Source organism: Tamandua tetradactyla, chromosome 2 (genome assembly GCF_023851605.1).
Source record: "Tamandua tetradactyla isolate mTamTet1 chromosome 2, mTamTet1.pri, whole genome shotgun sequence".
Lineage (NCBI taxonomy): Eukaryota > Metazoa > Chordata > Mammalia > Pilosa > Myrmecophagidae > Tamandua > Tamandua tetradactyla.
In genome coordinates this window covers 142,311,081-142,332,733 of record NC_135328.1, presented here as the reverse complement: position 1 = coordinate 142,332,733, position 21,653 = coordinate 142,311,081, and the positions used below count along the sequence as shown (strand labels likewise).

At 43.8% G+C, this 21,653-nt stretch overlaps 1 protein-coding gene and 1 long non-coding RNA gene across 3 annotated transcripts in view; one reads left to right on the top strand and one right to left on the bottom strand.

Moving 5' to 3' along the window:
* Positions 1-21,653, bottom strand: part of PLEKHG1 (pleckstrin homology and RhoGEF domain containing G1) — a 248,201-nt gene that overhangs the window by 139,428 nt on the left and 87,120 nt on the right. The window contains exon 1 of one of the 2 annotated variants that reach the window (XM_077149261.1): positions 639-3,682. The exons of the other annotated variant lie outside the window; for it this stretch is intronic. Coding sequence (XP_077005376.1) covers positions 639-756 — 118 coding nt within the window. The 5' untranslated portion in view covers positions 757-3,682. Of the gene's footprint in view, positions 1-638; positions 3,683-21,653 lie in introns of those variants that run through there. 2 annotated transcript variants of the gene reach the window in all.
* On the top strand, positions 11,542-20,443 carry LOC143674018 (uncharacterized). Its single transcript, XR_013170825.1, has 6 exons — positions 11,542-11,842; positions 12,921-13,062; positions 17,053-17,272; positions 17,958-18,056; positions 18,860-18,940; positions 20,106-20,443. It is a non-coding gene; the product is annotated as an uncharacterized LOC143674018 (long non-coding RNA).

Sequence of the window (21,653 nt, the reverse complement as noted above, 5' to 3'; positions counted from 1 at the left end):
GTTGGTTAATCATAAGCAAGGCCAAAGGGTTTCCTTTTAAATAAGTATCATTAAGAAGTCCAAGGTCTAGGAAGAATAGAATGACGTCTAGGTAATTAAAAAAAGTATTTCATTCTAATGAAAATCTATTCCAGGAACGGCCACAATAACCTTTGAAATTAAGTTTAGCAGGAGAGATACGTTTTGTCACTAGTTTCTATTGCTGCCTCAAATCAACAGTAACAAAACAAAAAATAAAATTAAGGGGGAAACACAGAAGCTATTTTTATCATTTCCCATACCAGAGGGAATGAAATGATATGCTCTAGAACAAGTTTGCCCAAAGCAAGTAAACCTTTTCTATTTTACAATACAAACACAAATGCCACAGAACAAGAATTATACCTTCAAATAAAACCTTTGGATGGAAAAGAACATGGCAAGAATTATCTTTTACCGTGCGGCATTTAAGGAAAGGAAAAACAAACCTCCCACAAGAAGTGAGCTGGCAGTAATTTATAATAATCTGAGAAGGAAAACAGACTTTAGATCTGTCAATCCTATTTGGGGTGGGGGTAGGGGGAGCTTGTAAGCGCAATGCCATCCTCCTGACCCCTTAGGAAAGTCCATACAGTCATATCAAAATGCCACAAACATACCCTGTGTCCGAGTTCCATCTGGGCTCCGTGCAGCAAGCAGTTTTGAATCGGTCCTTCGAGGGGAGCTACGGTTCCTCCACCCCCTGGCCAGAGTCCCCACCATGCTTGCCGACAGCATGCTCCCCCAGACCCTGCTGGGGCTGGGGAGGGGGGACACCCAGCCAGGCCGCCAGCCGAAGGCTCACAGCTCCCGGGACGAGGTGCTACACCCCAGGTAGGCAGGTCCTGGCAGTCCCTCCCCCGTGGCCTCCACCCACATTCTCACCCTCGCTGCCCTGGACCTCCCTCAGAAGCTCAGGTCAAGTTTGCGAGAGGGGACAAGGGAAAACAGAAAACAGCCAAAATAAAAATGAGGCCTGTTAATAGAGTTGACCAATCAGAGAGGATGGTGAGAATTACAGAAGCGCCAATCTCCTTTTTATCAGGGACACATTTTTGGGTTCTTTGCGTCTTTCCTTAAGGAAGTCTGATGTTTCAACGTTCAAAAATGACCGTGGGGCGGTGCGAGGGTGGCTCAGTGGCAGAATTCTCGCCTGCCACGCGAAGACCCGGGTTCGATTCCCGGTGCCTGCCCATGCAAAAAAAAAAAAAGAAATGACTGTGGATGTGGGGGCAGGGGACACGTCCCTAATTTTTCTCTGCCCAGCCTCTCCTCTCTCCTAAATTGAGACTACTTTCAGGCGATTGTTTCCTTCCAAACAGGACTATTCAGCTTCACAGAAACAGAATTTGTTTACAACATATGAAAAGTCTTTCTGATGTTCTGGGGATTCATTTCACAGAAGGTAAATCAGTTTACTGTAGGAATTTAATAAAAAATCCCAATCATTGTAAATATGCAAAGGATTTTTTAATTTTTAAATGCACTGATTCCATTGGCCTGATTGCTTCTGTCTGCTGCTGAGCTAGCCCGAGTTGCCTCACACTGAGTAGGTGGACTGAGCTCCCCCCCCACCCCAGCCCCTGCACGCTGCTCACATGTGCCCCCTACTGGTCTAACGTCAGGTGTGCATGGGTTAGAGACCAGTGGCTGCTTCAACACTGTGAAGGCGCAAGCAGTTGGAGAAAGTTCTGGAATCCCTTAGGCATCTCTATATGTCAATTTCATTTAACCCTGGGGATAAAGACAAAGCCTGAATTAATAGTAGGTAGTCTAAGAGGTTTGGGTACAGTTTGCTGTCACTGTGACCTTTATGGATTATGCAGATGGGACCATTCATTCCTGATTTCATGATTTTTCTCCTTTCTCCAATTACATCTTATTTCATACGATCAAGATTTGTTTGTTTGTTTGTTTTTGTTCTTTGTGCAGGAGGCAGGCATTTCCCCTTTCTTCTTTATTCCTCAAATTCCCCCCACATTAATTGCAATTAAACAAAATCTGGTTGTTTTGATGGAAAGGAAACTTTTCAGAACATTGTTTTAAGAACACACACTTGTGCAAGGGTAGGTCAGTGGTAGAATTCTCACCTGCCACGTGGGAGACCCGGGTTCAATTCCTGGCATGTGCACTTCCACCCTCCCCCAAATTCCTCAAGGTGCTGTAATGACGGGATAGTCATACAGAAAAAAATTAAATGTGACCCCACCATACAATATGCAAAAAAAAAAAAAAAGAATACCCACTTGGCACATTCATTTGGATGACATCGTCCCTTCTGATTGTTCATTATCTTGACACTTCAAAAATAATTTTATAGGAAACCTTTGGTATCATTGTGGATGGAGGGAAAAGATTACACGGAGGTTTGGGATTTCCCGTGGCCTGAGGGTGGGTGGGAAGCGGTTGGTTCGCCCTTGGCTGCCAGGCTCGGGAGGGATTTGGAATGTGCCAAGGGGCTGAGTGTGCCCCCCTGGGGGCACCCGCATTTGCTAGGGTCACAGTCCCTCCCTCCTCACGCTGTGCCTCGCATTCCCATAGACAGGCGGGACCTGCCTTCTGCTGGGGACACTCACTGCGGGAGTGGAGTGGTATCACGGAGAGGGGCAGGCAGCCAGTTAGGCAGCCTGGGGTCTGGTCCAGCACTCAGAAGAGACGGATCAAGGAGACCCCTTGAGGGGTGGTTCGGCGTAGCTAGTCAGGGGATGGGACCAGGTGGCGGGAAGATGGTGAGGGCATTCACCTTGATCACTCAGGATCCTTGTGGAATAGCTGGGAATGAGGGGTGGTAAGGATTCCAGGAGAGGCTCTGTCAGGACAGAGAGAAGGCAGTGATGCTAAAAGCAAAGGATCCGCTATTACAAATATAAAGAAGAACTGACACCCTGCAAAGGGAGCTATCCTTAAGACTTTGACTGTGACTGCCACCCAAGAGCCCAAATCCCCATAAACGGGAGACACCCCGCCCAGTGGTCTAACCTGGAAGTTCAAGATGGGGGACAAGGGAGATATGGGCCCTAACAACTGCCCTAATGGAGGTCTTGAGAGCCCTGCCCAGCAGAGATCAGCCTCCAGAAGGGACACGTGGGGCAGTGAGAAAGTGTGGAAAGGGAGCCCATTGGTACTTCAAATAAAATCCCCCAAACTGCACATCTGAATTTTCCAGGCAGGTATCCATCGTTTGTCCTTTGTGTTTCTGCAGTTCCCCTACACGCAACCCCAGCATGTCTCACCCTGCTCACATTCTCTTCCAATTATCTACTTAGGGTTTGTTGCACTAAACCAGTTATTTGCAAACCTCCCTGGGCAGCAGAAGTTCTTTCCACACTACAGATTCTCAGGGCTCACCCCAAAATGACTGCCCTACCAGGTCTAAGAACCCGCCCTCTATAAAGCTTTCCACACTTTCTTACACTGTTAGCCTGGAATTCATCCAAGGATCATATTAAGAAACCAACTGTGCTAGTTTGAAAATATGCACCCCAGAAAAGCCATGTTTTAATCCTGATTCGATCTTCTGGAGGCAGCTGTTTCTTTTTATCCTAACTCAATCTCAAAGAGCAGAAACTTTTGATTAGATTATCCCCACAGAGCTGTGATATGCCCAGCTGTGGGTGTGACCTTTGATTAGATGGAGATGTGACTCCACCCACTTCAGGTGGGTCTTGATTCATTATTGGAATCCTTTAAAAGAGGAAACATTTTGGAAAAGTGTCAGAAATGACAGAGCTGACAGAAACTTCAGAGCAGAGCTGACACAGATGCTGACACTTGGAGAACAGAGACAGATGTGTGGAGATGCTTGGAGCTCAGATGTCACCTGAGACATTAAGCAAGCCAGAACCTGGAGAGAGTCAAGGGAAATGAAGAGATGAAAGTCAGCCCCAGAGAAGCAAAGTGAAGAACCTCCACAGGAATAGAGGCTGAAAGCAACAGAGCCCAGGAGCAAGGGACCAGCAGATGCCAGCCACATGACTACTCAGCTGACAAAGGTGTTCCTGCCCCATCAGCTTTCCTTGAGCTGAGGTATCTTTACCTGGGTGCCTTAGTTTGGACATTTTTATAGGCTTAAATTTCCCTTTTAAAAGCTGTCCCAGATCTGGTATATCGCATTCCAGCAGCTTGCAAACGAGCACACCAATCTACTAGAAAGACCGTGAAGTTCTTGAAGGCAGGGACCACAGTCCTGATGGTCTTTGAACCCAGGACAGTGAGAGTTCCCAGAATATAGTCCATTGAATGAAGAGAATCACACTGTGGCCAGGGTCCTCACCACACCTACCCCTCGTCTATGTGCCCTCCATGCTGCCTGATGCTCTTGTCCTGCCACCAAGACAAGACATTCCTTACCTGCCCTTACCCCCAATAGCTTCTTAGCTGCAGCCATCCCCTCAGAACCTTGCCTCCTTGTCCATCTGGTGTCTCTTCTCCATCCAAGGCTCCCTCAATCTCACCCTAGTTCACTTACCTGCGACATTTGGGTCGAGAACACAATTTGTTAGGGCAGCTCATTTCCTGCCCCTCCCACCCCACAAAGAATAGCACCATCTTTGCTTGAGTCTTAGGTCTTGGGCAATATTGAAAAGGGGACTTTATGTGAGCTCAGGGTTCAGGTTTCCTGGAAGCATCGAACACTTTGTTGTCCTGAGCTTGCCAGCTGTGGCAGGTGGATGTTCAGTATCCAAGGATTTCTCCTCCAGGAAGCTGAGCAGGGGCCACAGATGCTGTGGGAAGCATGGCGAGGCAGGGGAGGAGCAGTCACGTCCTGCCCCAGCAGGTCAGCCCCACCCTTCCCAGCGCATACAAACCCCCTTCCTTAAAAAGACCCACTGCAAGTGAGCTGCGTCCTTCCACCACGAGGCAAGGGAAACAGCTCTGCAGAGAGCTCCCTGGATCATTTCCCCCGGACTCCGCCTTACTGTAAGACATCCTCTCCCCTCCCCCCATGACGGAGGAAGGAAATGCACTGTTTCCTAGGCAGGACGTCTGCAGAACCAGAATCATTTTGAAATCTTAGAAGACAGTGAAGTTCGTGACATATTTAGTTCATAGATGTTTGCTTCTACGTCCTATAGCTGCTATGAATTATCAACCATTCTCTAAATTTCTTAATTTACTTAATTTCTTAATTCCTACCGAGCATGGAGGCCAAATGAAGCCATTTGCTTCTTTTTACAAAGGACCTAACATACTCCTGAGCGCACAGAGGGCGCCTGGCTAAGGCTTATGGAATGAACGCTAGTCATGCTGTGATAACATGGTTGTTAGCCATTGACACGCACAGTAACTTTCAGAATTCAGTGTGGCTTCCATCTCTGTACCAAATCTCTGATCTCCTAAGTTGCTCCAGGAAGGAGTTGTTTGAGTGGAGGGTGGGGCTGTGTGTCGAGTATTTCTCCCTCCCTCCCTCCTGATGCCTTCTTCTCTCTGGGTGGTGCTCCCTGAGCCCCTGGCCTCTCTCCAATCCCTCACACACACTCCTCCAGGGGTGGGCACCAGCAACTTAGGAGGGAACTGCACATGGACCATGTGGCCAGGCTCGCCCGTTCTTTTGGCAGAGTGCTGGCCCCATGTCACCCACATCCTGCTTATCTTCTCAACACCTTATGCTTGAAACAGGCATGAGCTTTGACCCTGCATGGGGAGGGCTGGCCCAGCTCAGCCCATTGGGTGGGAAGGCTCCCACCTCTGAGTTCAGTCTTTGGAAGCTGTTACAGATGGAATCATGGCCCCCCACTAAAGCCATGTTCAAGTCCTACTCCCTGCTCCCATTGTCGTGAACCCATTTATAAAAACGCTCCTTGGAGATGATTGCTTAAGATGAGGCTTAATGCGCTATGATGGAGTCTTATAATCAGAGGGCATCTGGACACAGACAGGAGGAGACAGAAGGGAAGGATGGCCATGCAGCAGAGGCAGAGATTGAATAAAGGATCGTCAGCAAGTTGCCACCAGCACGGTACAGACTTTCAAGAAAGCATAGCCCTGCTGGTACCTTGATCTCAGGCTTCCAGCCTGCAAAACCTTAGACGTTAAGTTTCCATTGGTCAAGCCAACTAGTATGTGGTACTTTGTTACAGCAGCCCTGGAAAACTAGGACAGAAGCACACATGCTCACAGATATAAGAGGCAATCACTAACGTCAGCCTTAATGTCTCCAGTGATTAAGAACCTGGGTGGGCCTTTATCACCCTTCCCCCCAGTCCTAATATCTGGCGGATTGGTTTATGGGAAGCCAACCAAGCCCTAAAGATGTGGTGCTCAGTGCAGGCCATTGCATTTACCTTGATGATCATAGCACGCTGTACTGGGCCACAGTGAGCTTTGCAGTCATGCAGGTCAGTGGCTTTCGCTGAGGCTGCCAGCAGTTTGGAGCCATGTAAGGGAGTAGCTTTCACTCTGGCAGCTGCCTCTGCTTATGATGCCTTAGGCCCTGTGTAAGCAAAGAGGCTCCTGCTGTGTGCCCTTGACTTGCACAGATGCCGGGTTCCCTAACAGGTGGATCGAGGCAAAGTGTCAACTGCAGGAAAAGGAGAGTATTTGCGGTCACAGGGTTTTAGACATTCAGGGTGGAATGATATGGCTGGCTTTCACCAGTAGGGTATGTGTTTTCTGTATACACTGCAGAGGGAGGGTGCAGCTTTAAATCATCGTTGCTAGACCTCAACAGGCAGCCCTTGACCAGCTGCTCCAATTTTCATTCTGCATCCAAGACCACAAGGAAACTAAGGAAGAGTAAAATTTGTGTTTTAGTTTGTAAATTGCCAGAATGCAATATACCAGTCATGGAATGGCTTTTAAAAAGGGAATTTAATAAGTTAGAAGTTTATAGTTCTAAGTCTATGGAAATTTCCAAACTAAGGTATCCAGGAAAAGATACTTTAACTCAAGGAAAGCTGATGGGTCAAGAACACCTCTGTCGGCTGAGTAGTCATGTGGCTGGCATCTGCTGGTCCCTAGCTCCTGGGCTCTAGTGCTTTCAGCCTCTGTTCTTGCGTGTATGCGGGGGGGGGGGGGGTTCCTCTTTGCTTCCCTGGGGCTGGCCTTCATCTCTTGGCTTCCCTTGGCTCTCTCCATGTTCTGGCTTGCTTAACATCTCAACGCAACGTCTGCTGGGCTACAAGCATCTCCATATGTCCATGTCTCTGTTCTCTAAGTATTGGGGTCTGTATCAGCTCTGCTCTCAAATTTCTGTCACCTCTGTCATTTCTGAGGTTTCTCCAAAATGTTTCCCCTTTTAGTGAGTCTAGTAAACAAATCAAGACCCACCTGGGATGGGTGGAGTCACATCCCCATCTAAACAAGAGGACACACCCACAATTGGGCATTTCCAATCTCCACAGAGATAATTTATTCAAAGGTTCTGCCCTACAATATTGAATCAGGATTAAAAGAAATGACTGCTCCCACAAGATTGAATCAAGATTAAAACATGGCTTTTCTGGGGTACATGACAGATACAAACTGGCACACTTGGATTTCAGTGGCTCATCCACAGGTTCAAAAGTCACCCTGAAAAAAAAATAAGTCACCCTGTACCATGGGGCCTTATCTTGGCTTCAGGTTGTTTCATTCTCTCCCTCAGCAGATACCACTGAAGTTCTGCTCTGCACCGGGCAATCGCCTTTGGATCAAACAAAGTACAGCATTTGGGGGGAAGAGAGCTGGGCCTCAGCTATCTGCTCCAGGGGCAAGAATATAAACTTGTTTTTTAAATTTGGAAAGTATGGAGCCATTTGCATACACACAGATCCCCACATGAAAGAACATCAAAGAAATTTTACATTGCATATAAAGAAAAATGAAAAGAAAAAGATGCTCTGTTGTCGTTTCTTTTCTCTAAGTGATAAACACGAGCCAGGCTGAAGTATTCCAAACTGGATATTGCACAAAAACCGACCAAGCTCTACACTGATTCTCATGTGCCATATATATGTTCTTCACCATCGTAGTAGGGAGAGATGGGAGAGAAGCAGGGAAAGTACCAACACATTTGTGGTTTCCATTAGTATAAAATCAGCCCTGATGAGTTTATGTGTGAAAGTTTGTATAGAACTTGGATTCTGAGCTCTGCTCTAGGAGAGCAGGTCTTGCTGTCTAGAGATGTTCATTAGGCGCCAAGGGCACCTCCTCTCTATCTGCCGTTTCAGTGGGTAAATGTGTATAGAACCTTCAGGAGACTTTCCCTTGACCCTCTCTCTGCCCTCTTCTGGCTCTAGCATTTTTCTTCCCTTCCAAAGTAAAAAAATCACAAATTGTTTCTATGGATTCACCATCTTTGTTTCTTTCCCCCAACTCACTCCAATTTGATTTTCTTCCCACCTTCGTTTCTCACCCCCACCTGCACCACCAAACAGCCCTCTGTGTTTTAACACTCCCCAAAGCAACACCTATTTCTCAGACACTATCTCGTATGACCCTTGTGTTTGTGGCCTTCTGCTCGAAGCCCTGTCCTCCCTTGGGGACCAGGGGCCCTTGTTATCCTGGCTTTCCCTCTTCCAGTATGAACACTCCCTTCCAGTCCCATCTATACCTTCAGCCTACACATCTGCGCCCCAGGCCAGTGTATCTGGTGCCTACTTGATATATCAGCTTTGACAGTTCCTCGGTAGCTCAAATATAGTACCCTCAAAATGAAACTCGATCTCCTCCCAAGCCTGATTCCCTTCCCAAGAAGACCCCTACTCTTCAGCCAGCAGAAATGCTGGAACCATGCTCTCCGCCTTTTCTTCCTCACTGCGGGTAGTCAAGTCCTAACCCCCGCAGTCAATTTTACTTCTTAAATTGACTTGACTGTCTTTACTGTCTCTCTCTCAGATGTCACTCACTTTTCTCCATCTTCACCTGGTCATCTCTCACCTGCACTAGCACAATATTCTCCCACATGTTCTCCTGGGAACCACCAGGCAGTGGTGGTCTTTCTCATATTGCAGACCCAACACTGCCCACCCACACCCCTCAACTAAAAACTCTCCGTAGGCTTTTCATTTCATCGAGGATAAGGATTAAAATTTTTCATGGGTCCTGATCCTCGCCTCCTGGCCGACCTCCCCGGCCTTCTCTCCACCCCCCACCCCACTGCCCCAGACTCTTTTCTCCTCTTTTAAGTGCCTCCTGAGCTCACGCTCTCCCACCACAGCACTGTGTGTTGGTTTTCTGCCATGAGCAACAACCCCCCCGCAGCTACGATTGACCTGTCCTTCTCAGCTCGTTTGTTACTTCTCAGGGATGATGCCGGTACTTTCTCCTTTCTCATTCCTACAATCTGCAAAGAATATCTGGACTATAGTCACCTCCTCCACTAATCTATTCCATGGCGTTGATGAGGGTGGAGGGCATCAAATTCCCAGAGCCTGGAACAGTGCCTGGCACATAAGACACCTCAATAAATACAAGTTAGATGAATGACTTAACGATTACAGTAAACTGGGGACTCTGGCATGATTAATTTTTACGGTATTTCAATCACAGCTGCTGAAATTTTGAAACAACATGATATTGATTATAAATAGGCACTATGTTTTGGTAAAGAAAGCAATTTTTAAGGATAAAATCATTCCCCTGGGAAAACGTCATCTGCTTCACGACACCTGCTTTATTTTCTGGACTCTTCAAGGAGAGCTCTGAGGAGGAGGTGGGGCTGCCTCTATTGAATTCCTATTTGGATCTAACATTCAATCGTGAGATTAAACCTATGTTGAAATATATTAAAAAATGTTAAATTTGCACTTTATTAAACACACAGCAACTTAGAAGTAATAGCAAGACAAAGGAGCTTTCTTGTGCCAAACTTTAAAAAAAAAACACAAAAATTAGGGTGGGCCACGGTGGCTCGGCAGGCAGAGTTCTCGCCTGCCATGCTGAAGGCCAGGGTCTGGTTCCAAGTGCCTGCCCGTGCAGAAAAAAAAAAAAACACAAAAATTATTTCCAAAACTTTCTTTTCTCCTCTGTATCAAACTAAGGCAAGGCTTCCTCACATCAGTATGGACCTAGAAGCATTTTTGTTTTGTTTTGTATGCTGTATGGCAGAGTCACATTTCATTATTTTTCCATGTGAGTATCCCATTATTGCAGCATCATTTGTTGAATTTTTGTTTGTTTGTTTTTGGGAAGTGCATGGACTGGGAATCGAACTGGGGTCTCCCGCATGGCAGGTGAGAATTCTACCACTGCATTACCCTTGCACCCTCTCAGAAGCAATTTCAGTGAGTTTATTTTACATATTGATTTTTGTAGAACTTTTTCATTTATTCTCATCCCTTTCATTTTATCAGGGATTTACTATTTATTTTCTCGGAGATGAAAGGTGATAGGCTTAGATGGATTTTCAGTTTATAATTAATGTCTCTTCAGAGATTTCAAGTTTTAAAAACTGCAGTATCAATGACAGCCTGAGACGGTAAGACCCATGTTGTCTAATCATACTTTAAAGGCACCTAAAAATGTTTTGTCTTTAACTCACACCCTTTTCATTTGTCCGTGGACGGTTAGAATGGATTCTCAACAAAATCTACATATTTGGCAGCTGAAAACATCTGCTTTAGCAAAACCTTTGTTTTTTGTAATGTCATGCTGAAATCTGAACTCTATGAAACCTTTATAACTCTGCCTTAGATTGGTGCCGAACCTTCAACCAGAGAACGTGCCAACATTTCTCTTTCTCTCTTTTAAAAGAGTATGTGGGTTAATTACAAGGTGCTCACTGACCTGGATTAGACTTTATTCCTTGTCTACACAACATTAATTCCTATCATTTACATCAATTAGATTGGGCCAAGATGGGGTAATTTACACTGAACCTAATATAAAAACTGCTGTTTCCTAGGGCATCTGAAGTTAACATGGATCTGTTAGGAAATAATTCCTGTTAATGCATGGAGAGTTCTTGATGACATAAGAAGTTAAATTTCTCCTGCTCACTTTATAGAATTATGGGAGCTTGCTCAGGTAATGCTGAATTTAGGTGTTTATTGGGAGGAGCTTTAACATACTTGATTACTAAAAGCAGAGAAACATATTTACCCTTTTTGCCCCATTTTGCCTTTAGACACCAAACAATACTCACGTTAGTACTTAATGTGTCACAAAAATGAATTTGGATGAAAGATAAGAATTAGAAAGGCCTTGTAAGGCTTCCCTCTTTACTCTTGCTGCAAACATTTGATATTAAACTTTTAAATTCATGAACAGTTGACTAGCTGGGTTTTCTAGCTGGTGGCATTTGGGCAACCCTGGTTAAGGAGTACCTTTAGCCTAGTAAGCTCCCCTCTTTTCACCTCACTGATGCCCTTAGAGACATCCTTCCCCCTCTTTCTTCTTCTACTGCTTTGGGTGAAGACTCTCACATCTCAGAGCCCCAGAAACTTGTGCCTTCTGCAGTCAGCAAGGAAGAGATCAGAAATGCCATCCTTATGCACAATTTTAAATGGTTGTAGCTGCTACTGTTAATAAAAAGTTTAAAAGTAGTATTACAATTCACCATATCCAAGCTTAAGCAGGCTAATATGTTTTACCCAAAGTTAATGGAAAGCAGACTGTTCAGGAATCAGATTTCGGAATTTAGAATTTCTATCCCAATGCCGTGTTCTACATGAGAGACGTGTGCCAGGTGTTGTGGGAATGGAAATGGATGCCCGGCCCACTCTCATGTCTGCGCGTGTCAGGAAGCGGTGCTGCCCCAAGGAACCCTCCCTGGAGGAAATGATAAATGACCTGAATCCAGGTGTGCCCTGGTCTGGGTCTGCAGGAGCAGTCACTGCAGGCAGAGAGGTTGCCAGGCGCAAACACCATGGTGCCTACAGGAGGCTGCAGGCAACGCAACATGGTAGGAACTACGGTGTGTGCATGTGAGTGTGAAGTTGTGTATATGAGTGAGGGCATGTGTGCATGTGTGCAAGAGTGTGAGGGTATGTGGGCATGTGTGTGAATATGTACATGTTAAGGCATGTGAGGGTGTGTATGCATATGTGTACATGTGTGAGGGTGGGTAAAGGTGTGTGTCTGTGCATGTGAGTGTGTGTGAAGGTATGTGGGCATGCATGGATGAGGGTACGTGTGTGTGTGTGCATGTGTGAGGGTGTGGGAAGTGTGTGAGGGCATGTGTGTGAGTGTGATATGTGAAGGTGTGCATGAAGGTATACGAAGGTGTACGTGAATGTGTGTACATGTGTGAGCATGTGTGGATGTGCATGTTAGTGTGTGAGGTGTGTACATGAGTGAGGGTGTGAGTGCATGTGTGCAAGTGTCTGAGGATGTGTGGGCATGCATGGGTGAGGGTGTGTGTGTGTGAGGGTGGTGGAGTGTGTAAAAGGATGTGTGTGCATGTATATAGGTGAGGGTGTATGAGGGTGTACCTGAACATGTGTACATATGTGAGGGTGTTGACGGTGCATGTGAGTGTGTGAGAATGTGTGAGTGCTACATGTGTGTTTAGGAGGTGTGAGGAGGAAGAGAAACAGGAAACAAGATTACATATAGAGTTAAGCAGCAACCAGGCTGGGAAGGGCCTTACACCTCCCAGCAGAGAGTTTGGACTTTGTCCTGGGGCAAGGAGGAGGCTTCCAAAGGGTTTAAATTGAGAGGCACCGTGACTACATCTGCGCTTTGGAAAGAAGAATCTCAGTGAAGTTGAAAAACAGACTGGAGGGTGCAAGAATGCAGTAGGAGACCAGCTACAGAAAAGATGAGAGGGGTCAGGAGGGCAGGCGGAGGTCAAGGCCAGGGACCCCTCGGGCGGGCACTGCAACTCACTGAGGGCGGGGCGGGGGTGGAAGACAATGACTCTCCATCTTGGGACACTTAGGCCACAACTAAGCATTTTTTTCCCATTATAATTAATCCTGTGAAAACATTTTTGAACCTGTCATGTTCTCAAGCTGTTGAAATGCACTGCACTCCTTCAGGTCTCCCTTCAGGAGAGTTCCCCATCTCCACTTCTCACAGCTCCTAAAAGCAGCTGCTCAGTAAGGGCTTCTCCTGATGCCCCGGGGATGAATGCCCAGGAAGAACACTGCAGGCTCAAAGGGTCATACTTAAGGATTCTCAGTATGTACTGCCAGCTTTTCTCCAAAAAGGCTAATCAATTTACACTGTTAACAATATGCCTGGGCATGTATTTTCCCCACAACCTGTCCAGTGTTGGCCTTTGAGTTTTGTTCACGTCTGTGCAAAATGCTGTTTTCATTTTTAAGTTTATTGAAGTTGAATATACCTTCAGATTTGGTTTCCTATTTGTTTTCTTTTGTGTGCAATGCTGTTTGTATCCTTGAACCACTTATTCAACTAGCATCTGCTGTTGTGCTCACATTATATAAATTTGTGTGTGTGTGTGTGTATGTGTCTCTCTCTCTATATATATATTATATATATATAAATACATATGCTATCAGGACTCTAATTTTTGTATGTATATTTTTCCATTTTGTTGCTTTTATTCTGGTTTAGTTTTAAAGGGTTTTGAATTGTATATATAGACAGATATGTTTTCCTCTACAGTTTTCTTTGGCTTCAAGAACATTTTCTCTTCTAGAGCTGAAACTGCTACTCCTAATCTATAATTTTTAAATCCATCTGGAGTCCCTTGTGGTAATATTCTAAATGGCATGTGGTTTGAATCTTGGATATTTTGTCTTCTGCCCTATGCCTTGTGGTTGGTAACTTTACCAAGAGTTTATCTTTACTGGCTTTTTACTCAATTCATATGTTTAATAGATACTAGATCACAATATCTGCAAGAAAGATTTATGTAGTTTCATTTTTTGCTATTTATTTCATCGTCTTAGATTTAAATAATTCTCATACTTATTCTCTCACTAAAAAAAAAAAAAAAGAAAAAGAAGTTTTACCACTAAAGCTCCTAGGAAAGGATAAAAGACTGGAACCCCCAAACATACTGGAACTCTGGAAAAATGGAGGACCAGGTTGCTGGAGGAGGAGCTCCCCTCTTCTTCCCAGAAAGCATGAGAGAGAAAGAAAAAGGACAAGACTGCAGGAGCCCCTGTGGGAAAACGCACTGTGTGGGGTTCCAGGAGGGTGCTGTGAGTCCTGCTTTGGCCTCTTGGAGCCGGAGAACTTCTGGCAAGGTCCCGACTCTTGAACATTCCCCAGCTGCAGATCAGTAAATGGTGCAGATGGAGAGTGGGTTGAAGGGGACAGGACTGAAGCGGGAAGATGGTCAGGAGCTGTTGCCACCGCTGGTTCAGGGCTGGTCATCAAGGATGATGAGCACGGACCACCCAGCCTGGCTGCGTGGTAAGCCCCCTGGATGGTGCCTTAGGTTATTCAGTGTTTCTCATCTGGGCCACTACATTCTTTTGTGCAAACGTTTTGAGTTCACCACTACATTTTCAAATACGTATATGCACTCTATTCTAGATGTAATCCGGTATTACACAACTTGCATTAAAAGTGAATCCAGGTGGTTTTATGATACTTTATAACAATAGCTTGAAGCCAGCAGACTGTGCTGTAGGTTTAGGTGGATAGATATTATCAGGCCTGCTTCTAGAATGCCTTGGTAGCGAGTTCATTCCGAGAACAACAGAGGTCAAGAGCTTGGACTCTGAAGTCATTTGTCCAGTTTTATTGGAGTGAAAGAGCAATTATGTAAATTCCTCAGCAGATGAGAAGCTGCGCCTAATTGAACTTTCTGGTAATATCCACCCTTGTTAAATTTTGTTTTTTCTAAACTGGGTCATACAAATTCCCACCTCCACTCAGCCAGTACAATGTCTAAACCACAATTTACACTTCCTCAGATCATTCAGCCTCTTGCTCTGCCTTGGAGTCAACTCTGTGAAAGATAACCAGACCATGGAAAGGAGAAGTTGGATGGAGAACTGGGTCTTTGAAGAATGATGTGATTCTATGTCCCCTAAACAGATTCCTCACATCTAAGCACTTTGTGTGTGGGGTGGGGTAAGGAGGGTGTGCTGATTTGGAGCTGTTATGTGCCCCGAAAAGGCCATATTCTTTTAATTCATCCTTGTGGTGGCAGATCTGTTGTGGTGGGAACTTTTGGTGCAGTTGAGATGTGTCCCAGCCCATTCATGGTGATCTTAATCTCTTTACTGGGTACTTAATGAGGATAAGAGGGAGAAAATGCCTAGAGACATTTGAGAGCCATGGAAACCAGAACCCAGGAGAGAAGAGCCAGCAGATATCCTAGGTACCTTCCCATGTGGCAGAGGAACCCTGGATCCAGCAGCCTTTCCTCAGAGAAGGTATCTTCCTCTTGATGCCTTAATTCAGACATATTCATGGCCTTAGAACTGTACATTTGTAACCTAACAAATTCCCATTGAAAAAGCCAACTTATTTCTGGTATATTGCATTCTGGCAGCTTTAGCAAACCAAAACAGAGGGCTGCACTTTTTTTCTATAAATTGAGTATGGAAAAGAAATTAGTTCATTCACATTTCTGGCTCATTGGAGTTTTCCACAAACACAGGTATAAATACTACTCTAAATAAGAGCCTATGCCTGAAGTGTCCTCGAATATATTTAAGCTTCTGACAGTGAGCATCACACATGGAAAGAGGAAGAAAATCAACTTTGCCTGCCAGGATCTTCCTCTAAATTCTAGGAGCAGGATGGGGGCTAGATGAGCTACAGCCCCTCAAGGCAATGAAGGGAACAGGATGCTTTAAACTAAAGCTGGGCTAGGGAGACGGGCACACATGTCAAGATAAAAAGATCTTTAAACACAATGGAGCCCATCTGAAAAGTTTTTTGTTGTTGTTTTTTTGTTTTTGAAACTGGGTCCATGATGATTTATCCTTTTAAAGAGAATGCTAGAGGTTAATTTTCTAAGGCATTAGGACTGTGGACAAATCTCCAAATTCAATTCCCAGACCTAAATTATATAATCAGAACTAGAGCACTCAAACTGCACATCAAATAGTCTCGCTTCCTGGCAGACCTACGGAAAAATCAGTTTGACTGTTTGAAGTAGGCATTTGTTTATACAAAGCAACCAACCATGACTGCCAAACACAATAATTAAATGCTTTAACAAGTGGGAAATCGTGCCAGAATATGTAATTTGAGGGGGGAAATAAGCAGAGAGTTGATATGGAGCAGAAAATGCTGAATTATTTATCTCATGCTGCTCTAAGGCAGACGTGCATGCTGTGAGTCTACCTGCAGAAAGGCTAAAAGAGAAGGAAAGTGTTAGGAGGGGCCAGGAATTTTATTTAAATCTTATCTTTTTATCCATCAATACACAGTGCTCTTTCCACCCAAACTTGAAAAATGAGGATGGCTCACCTTTCTTTCATTGTAAAATTACCTTTGCAGAAATGAAACCATACCTCTACAAAGAAAGAATGAATAGTCATATTTTTTCTCTTTCCATTCATTCAATTATCAACTCAAAAAATCCTACACTTTGGGTTGTGCCTGTATTTCTCTCCCAGACAGAGGAGAGTAGATTTTTTGAGTCCATGATACGGGTGTACTTTTAGATCATTTACTTCTATAAAAAGAATTGAAGTTGTTGCATCTGCTCATTTAAAAAAATTCCTTCTAATTCTAAAGTCTTTAATATGATTTTCTGTAATAACATTCAGAGGTAAAATCATGGTATCAACAAGTAGCTCAAGATAGTATGATGAATACTTTAACATTACTTAAAAAATAATAGAAAATATTCTTTGAATACTTATTAAATATTATAAACAACTTAATGTATATATGTAAACATATATAAATAAATGCATATACATATATATTTAGTGTATATATAAATAATTCAGTATATAAATATATACATTAAATAACAATGTATATCTGTAAATAATAATTCAATGTGTAAATACATATATTAGTTTTTATTAATTGTCTTACACGCACATCTGTCAAAGCAATAATGACTTTTTTTAAATTCTTCTATGTCACCTAAATGCAACTATTGGTGAAACATAGCATCAATTTAACATAGTTTTATTGTTACAAGGAGAAACTAATGAGGTTTTTGCAAAGGGGTCGACTTCTAAGGCAACTGGAAAATCATCCTTAATTTCACTCTTTTTCCAGATCAAACAGTATAAAAGTCGTCTGACTTCCCCCAAGGACTTAAAGAAACAAAGAGAGCAGCACAGGTCGCAGCAGCCACTGCTTGACCTTGCATAGTGCTTCAAAGTAACTACAACGTTGATTTATTCATACGGACATCTGCGGAGTTGGAATGGGGCTTTAATTTTCTCCATGGTAGAAACAGTTCAAGCAGAGGCAGTCTGTGCACACCCTACAAAAGGTGAGTTAGGTAAGGGGGATCTTCTGACTTCTGCTGTTGTCTTTTCTTCTGTTAACCCAAATAGTGGTTCTAAATGAGACTTGGATTCCGAACGGATTATGCCTAGTCCACTCTTACTTTCTGCAATTCATTCTCCACCCAAAAGCTGGAGAGAACCTTCAGAAAGATGAACTGGATGGTATCGATATAATCCAAATATAAACTGCATTTGGAATTCTAAATGTTCCAAACATAATCCTGAATATTCTAAATAGGGCTGCGTGTAGAATTAAGGCCACACTCTTTTACATGGCTGCAAGGCTATCCACGATGCAGCCCTCTCCACATCTCCAACCCCACCCCACGGGCCCACTTACCCCCCAGCACTGGCCTCCAGCCGGTTCTGCTTCCATTCATTCATTAAAAAAAATTTTTTTTTTGGGTGCACGGTCCGGGAATTCAACCTGGGTCTCCCGCATGCAAGGCAAGCATTCTACCCCTGAGCCACCCGTGCACCCCATTCATTCTTTAACTCATGACCCAACCCCATATGGACTTTCCCCAATCTCCTCCTGCCAGCTACCATCCACTCTCTCAGGGTACCCTGTTCTTTCCTTTCCTAGTTCTCATCACATTGTGGGGTCATAATGCTATACACTTGTGGTAGGTAGGCATTGTGGTTTTCTAAATTATGCTTATATTTCAGCTGCACCAGATTCTAAGCTCCACGCAGGTGTCACTTCTATTTAATCTACTGTCTCCTCCGCGCCCAGCACCGCACCAGCCTGTGGAGACTTCCAGAAAGGTCTGATTGGCGCAGCCCCACCTCTCCTGGATCTGGGATCCTGGTCCCCTGAATTGGCTCTGCCCTCTCCTGGGCACAGAAACACTCTAGGCTGGTGGAGAAAGAGGCCTCGTGAGAGTTAAGATTCTGCCTTCTGCATCTGCCAAACGAATAACTCCTATTTGGGGTCAAATAAAAACTGGCCCTTCGCTTGTGTGACCCAGGGTTTCCCCATTGTTCTATGACATACAGGAAACCCCCAAGTTTTGCTCAATGGACTCAAAAGTACAAGGGTTATTTTCATAACCCTTAGATCCAGGTCTGGCATGCTGGCCCAGCTCCAGGGCCCGTTCACAGAGGGGTCTGGACCAGCACCTCTCAGGGCTGTGCAGCCGCGGATGAGCCCAGCCCAGTTCTGTGCTGGAATGTTCCTGCGGCTCTCTGCCTGGCCTCTAGGCTGATTCTTTATTACAACCCATCACTTATTTTATACACGTCTTAAAAACTGTGATTAGAGGGATTATATTCCTCATAAAGTTAATGAAATAAAGGTCAGTGAGAGGCTATAAAAAAAGAGAACCTAGTCCGTCATTTTTTAATTAGGGGAAAGCCCAACATGACTGAATGTTAAAGATTGGTTCCTTATTGTTTATTTTATTTGAAAGCCGAAGCACATGTGAAAATATTATACAATCGACGTTTTTCTTCTATCAAAATCCACAGGGCCTATGGAAAAAAAAATAAACGATTCATTGAGGGAGTCGGGATAAAAATTAATAAAGCCACTGTTTTCCTTAACAACAGCAATCTCTTTGTTATTCCAGGAATGCTTTTGAACGGAAATTAGAAATAGATTTCAAGGTCAAAATCTGGGTTAGAGCCATGTCAACACCCAGAGCCACTAGGTAAGGATCTGGTTGGATTTTAGGAGTCACCCTCTACAGGACCCATTGCCCAAGGACCTCAACACAGAGTTCAATAACTTCAACATCGACAAAGGTGTTGAAAGCAATTTAGATAAAAACTTAATCTCAAAAGAGGTTATGACATAAAGAGTTTATGACAGAGTTTCTTGACTTGACAGGACAGCCCCAGAGCTAATGCTGCAGGTGGACTGAAGACTTTGGACCCAACAGCTGTGCCTGCAAGGGGTCCAGGCCTCACAGGAGGGCGGGGGAGCTCAGAAGCCTCTTCAGCCCCACCCATCCAGGCAGAAGCCACCCGTTCCTTCTTTTAACTCCTACTGCATTTTTTTTTTCTTGTATGCTGTATGGTGGAGGTCACATTTCATTCTTTTTCCATATGACTGTTCCATTATTGCAGCACTATTTGTTGATTTTTTTTTGGGGGGGGGGGTTGTGTAGGGGAAGTACCTAGGCCGGGAATCGAACCTGGGTCTCCCGCATGGCAGGGAAGAATTCTACCACTGAACTACCCTTGCACCCCCCCCTCCTACTGCATTTTGTATCATGGAAATACAACCTCACACTATGGACAACGTGTGCCTTGACGATTTCTTCTCTCTTTGTTTGAGGGCTAGCAATAAGGCAGGACCCAACTTTTGTCTTTCCCAAATCTGTAGCTTAGTGGTGCAAAGTTCTGAGTGCAAAGGTGAGCATCTGAGTTTACGGAGATCCTTTTTTAGGCCACCCTATGTGGAGAAGAGCATTCAAAGGAAAATGCTTATGAAGTAATTTAGGGTTATCAATGGCCTTGAGTCATCACCGTTATAAAACAGAAAGATTACTGACAGTTTTATTATTTATATATATATAATATATATATCTGGGTCATAAGAATTTGGCTCCCATTTTACTTACCTTTAAGGTCAAGGAAGACAAACTCTGTTCTGTATTACTTTGTACAAAGTAGAGGGACGAGAGGAAATATATCATTTGTAGTCTCAAAAAGATTAAGTTTTTTTTTTCCAGGAACAAATCAAAATTTAAATAAATGAAATAAACATAATTTATTTTTACTTTTACACTACCCTTGCCCTCAAATAATCAACTTATTTTCAGTGGTTCCATAGAAACCATTCCAATTGTAAAGTCCTTTGTACTGTTTCAGGTTGGCCTGTAGAAGCCCTGAGTCCTGCTGGCTGGAATGCTGGACCCTTACTTGGCCATCAGCCAGCCAGACTCCGTGGAAACCAGTGTGTTCCAACAGATCAAAGGAGAGTTTAGGACTCAAGAATTGCCTCAAGCTGCCCAGTAACAGAGACTATGGGGACAACTTTTCAAATGGGCCATTACATTTTATTGTAGAAGAATTCAAAATATCATCCCAGAATCCAGAAATTAATAAGGAGATTTGTTGGCTCTCAAAGAAAACCATAATTCTTTTCTTGGAATTGGATGACAGTTTGTTGAAAAATATTTGAGGGCGCCATAAAAAACCAAACCACTTTGCACTTCATTTAGATGGTGTTCTGGTTGTTTAAGGTCTCATGATAATTATTCTGCTTTGTTTTCTGCGAGTGTCACAAGTAGAGCAACCGATGCTTTATGTCTGCTTGGCAGGTACGAATACAGGGGAATTTTTATTCAGTCACATGTGGGCACCAAGATACTGCAACGCATGGGCACAGGAAGCTTCTCTCACTCACAGAATGCATCACCCTAGAGCAGGCGGCTTAAAACACAGTAGCTTTTAGGATCAACCCTCAGCTTTCTATTCCTGGAAAGACCTATTTGCATGCAATATTTTATCCATCCTTACACATAAGTCAACCTTCAAACACTTCTGCTTCTTTTTGTCTCTTTACCCCACACAACTCGCAAATAGACAACTTTAGAAATCCTTTGAAGGAATAGGAAGCTCCCACCAACAATAAGATAGTATTTTCACTTCTTACTGCTGATGGATCTAATATTACCTATAATTCTAAAGGAAGGTAAATTTTTTTCTGCCACTTTACTTTGTTCCAAATCTCTGAATTCAACTTCTCTAAAAAGGTGCCCTTGCAGCACAGAGATGTGTGATGAAAACCATGTATATGTTTCCTAGATAATTTTAATACAAATTCAACACAGGAAAGTATTTTTGCTTGAATTGATAAAATAGGTTGTTTAGACACATCTGTTGCAAATAGCAACAACTAGATGGTTATGCAAAAGGAAAAATTAATATACCAAGTGAGTTGCCCCTGGATTCTGTGCTTCAGCCTAGTCCTTCTACGATACTTTACAATATTAGATTGTGTGTAACAAACAAGGGTCGATTCTACCTTCATACCTTCACCCTCCCCCCCACCCCAGTTCAGCATCACATCAAGAAAACATAATGCTGTCTCTTATAAGCTTGCTGGGAACATGGGAATTGCTCCAATAGATAATAGAAACAAGCAGCCCTTAGTGTCAACGATTAATCAAAGACCAAGTCTCCATAAAATCACATGGAATAATGCCTTTCTCAAAAAAAGTCTACAGTAGTACAATATTTTAAAAGATTAGTGTTCAAACATTTGGGGGATGCCAGAAACTTGAAGTCTTACTAGTAAGTTAACTGATATGCTGAAGACTCAACCCTAATATATGTTTTAAGAGGCCACATTTTCATAAATTGAAATTTAAATGATTACCCCCTGTGGTAGTTCGAAGTTGTTATGTACCCCCA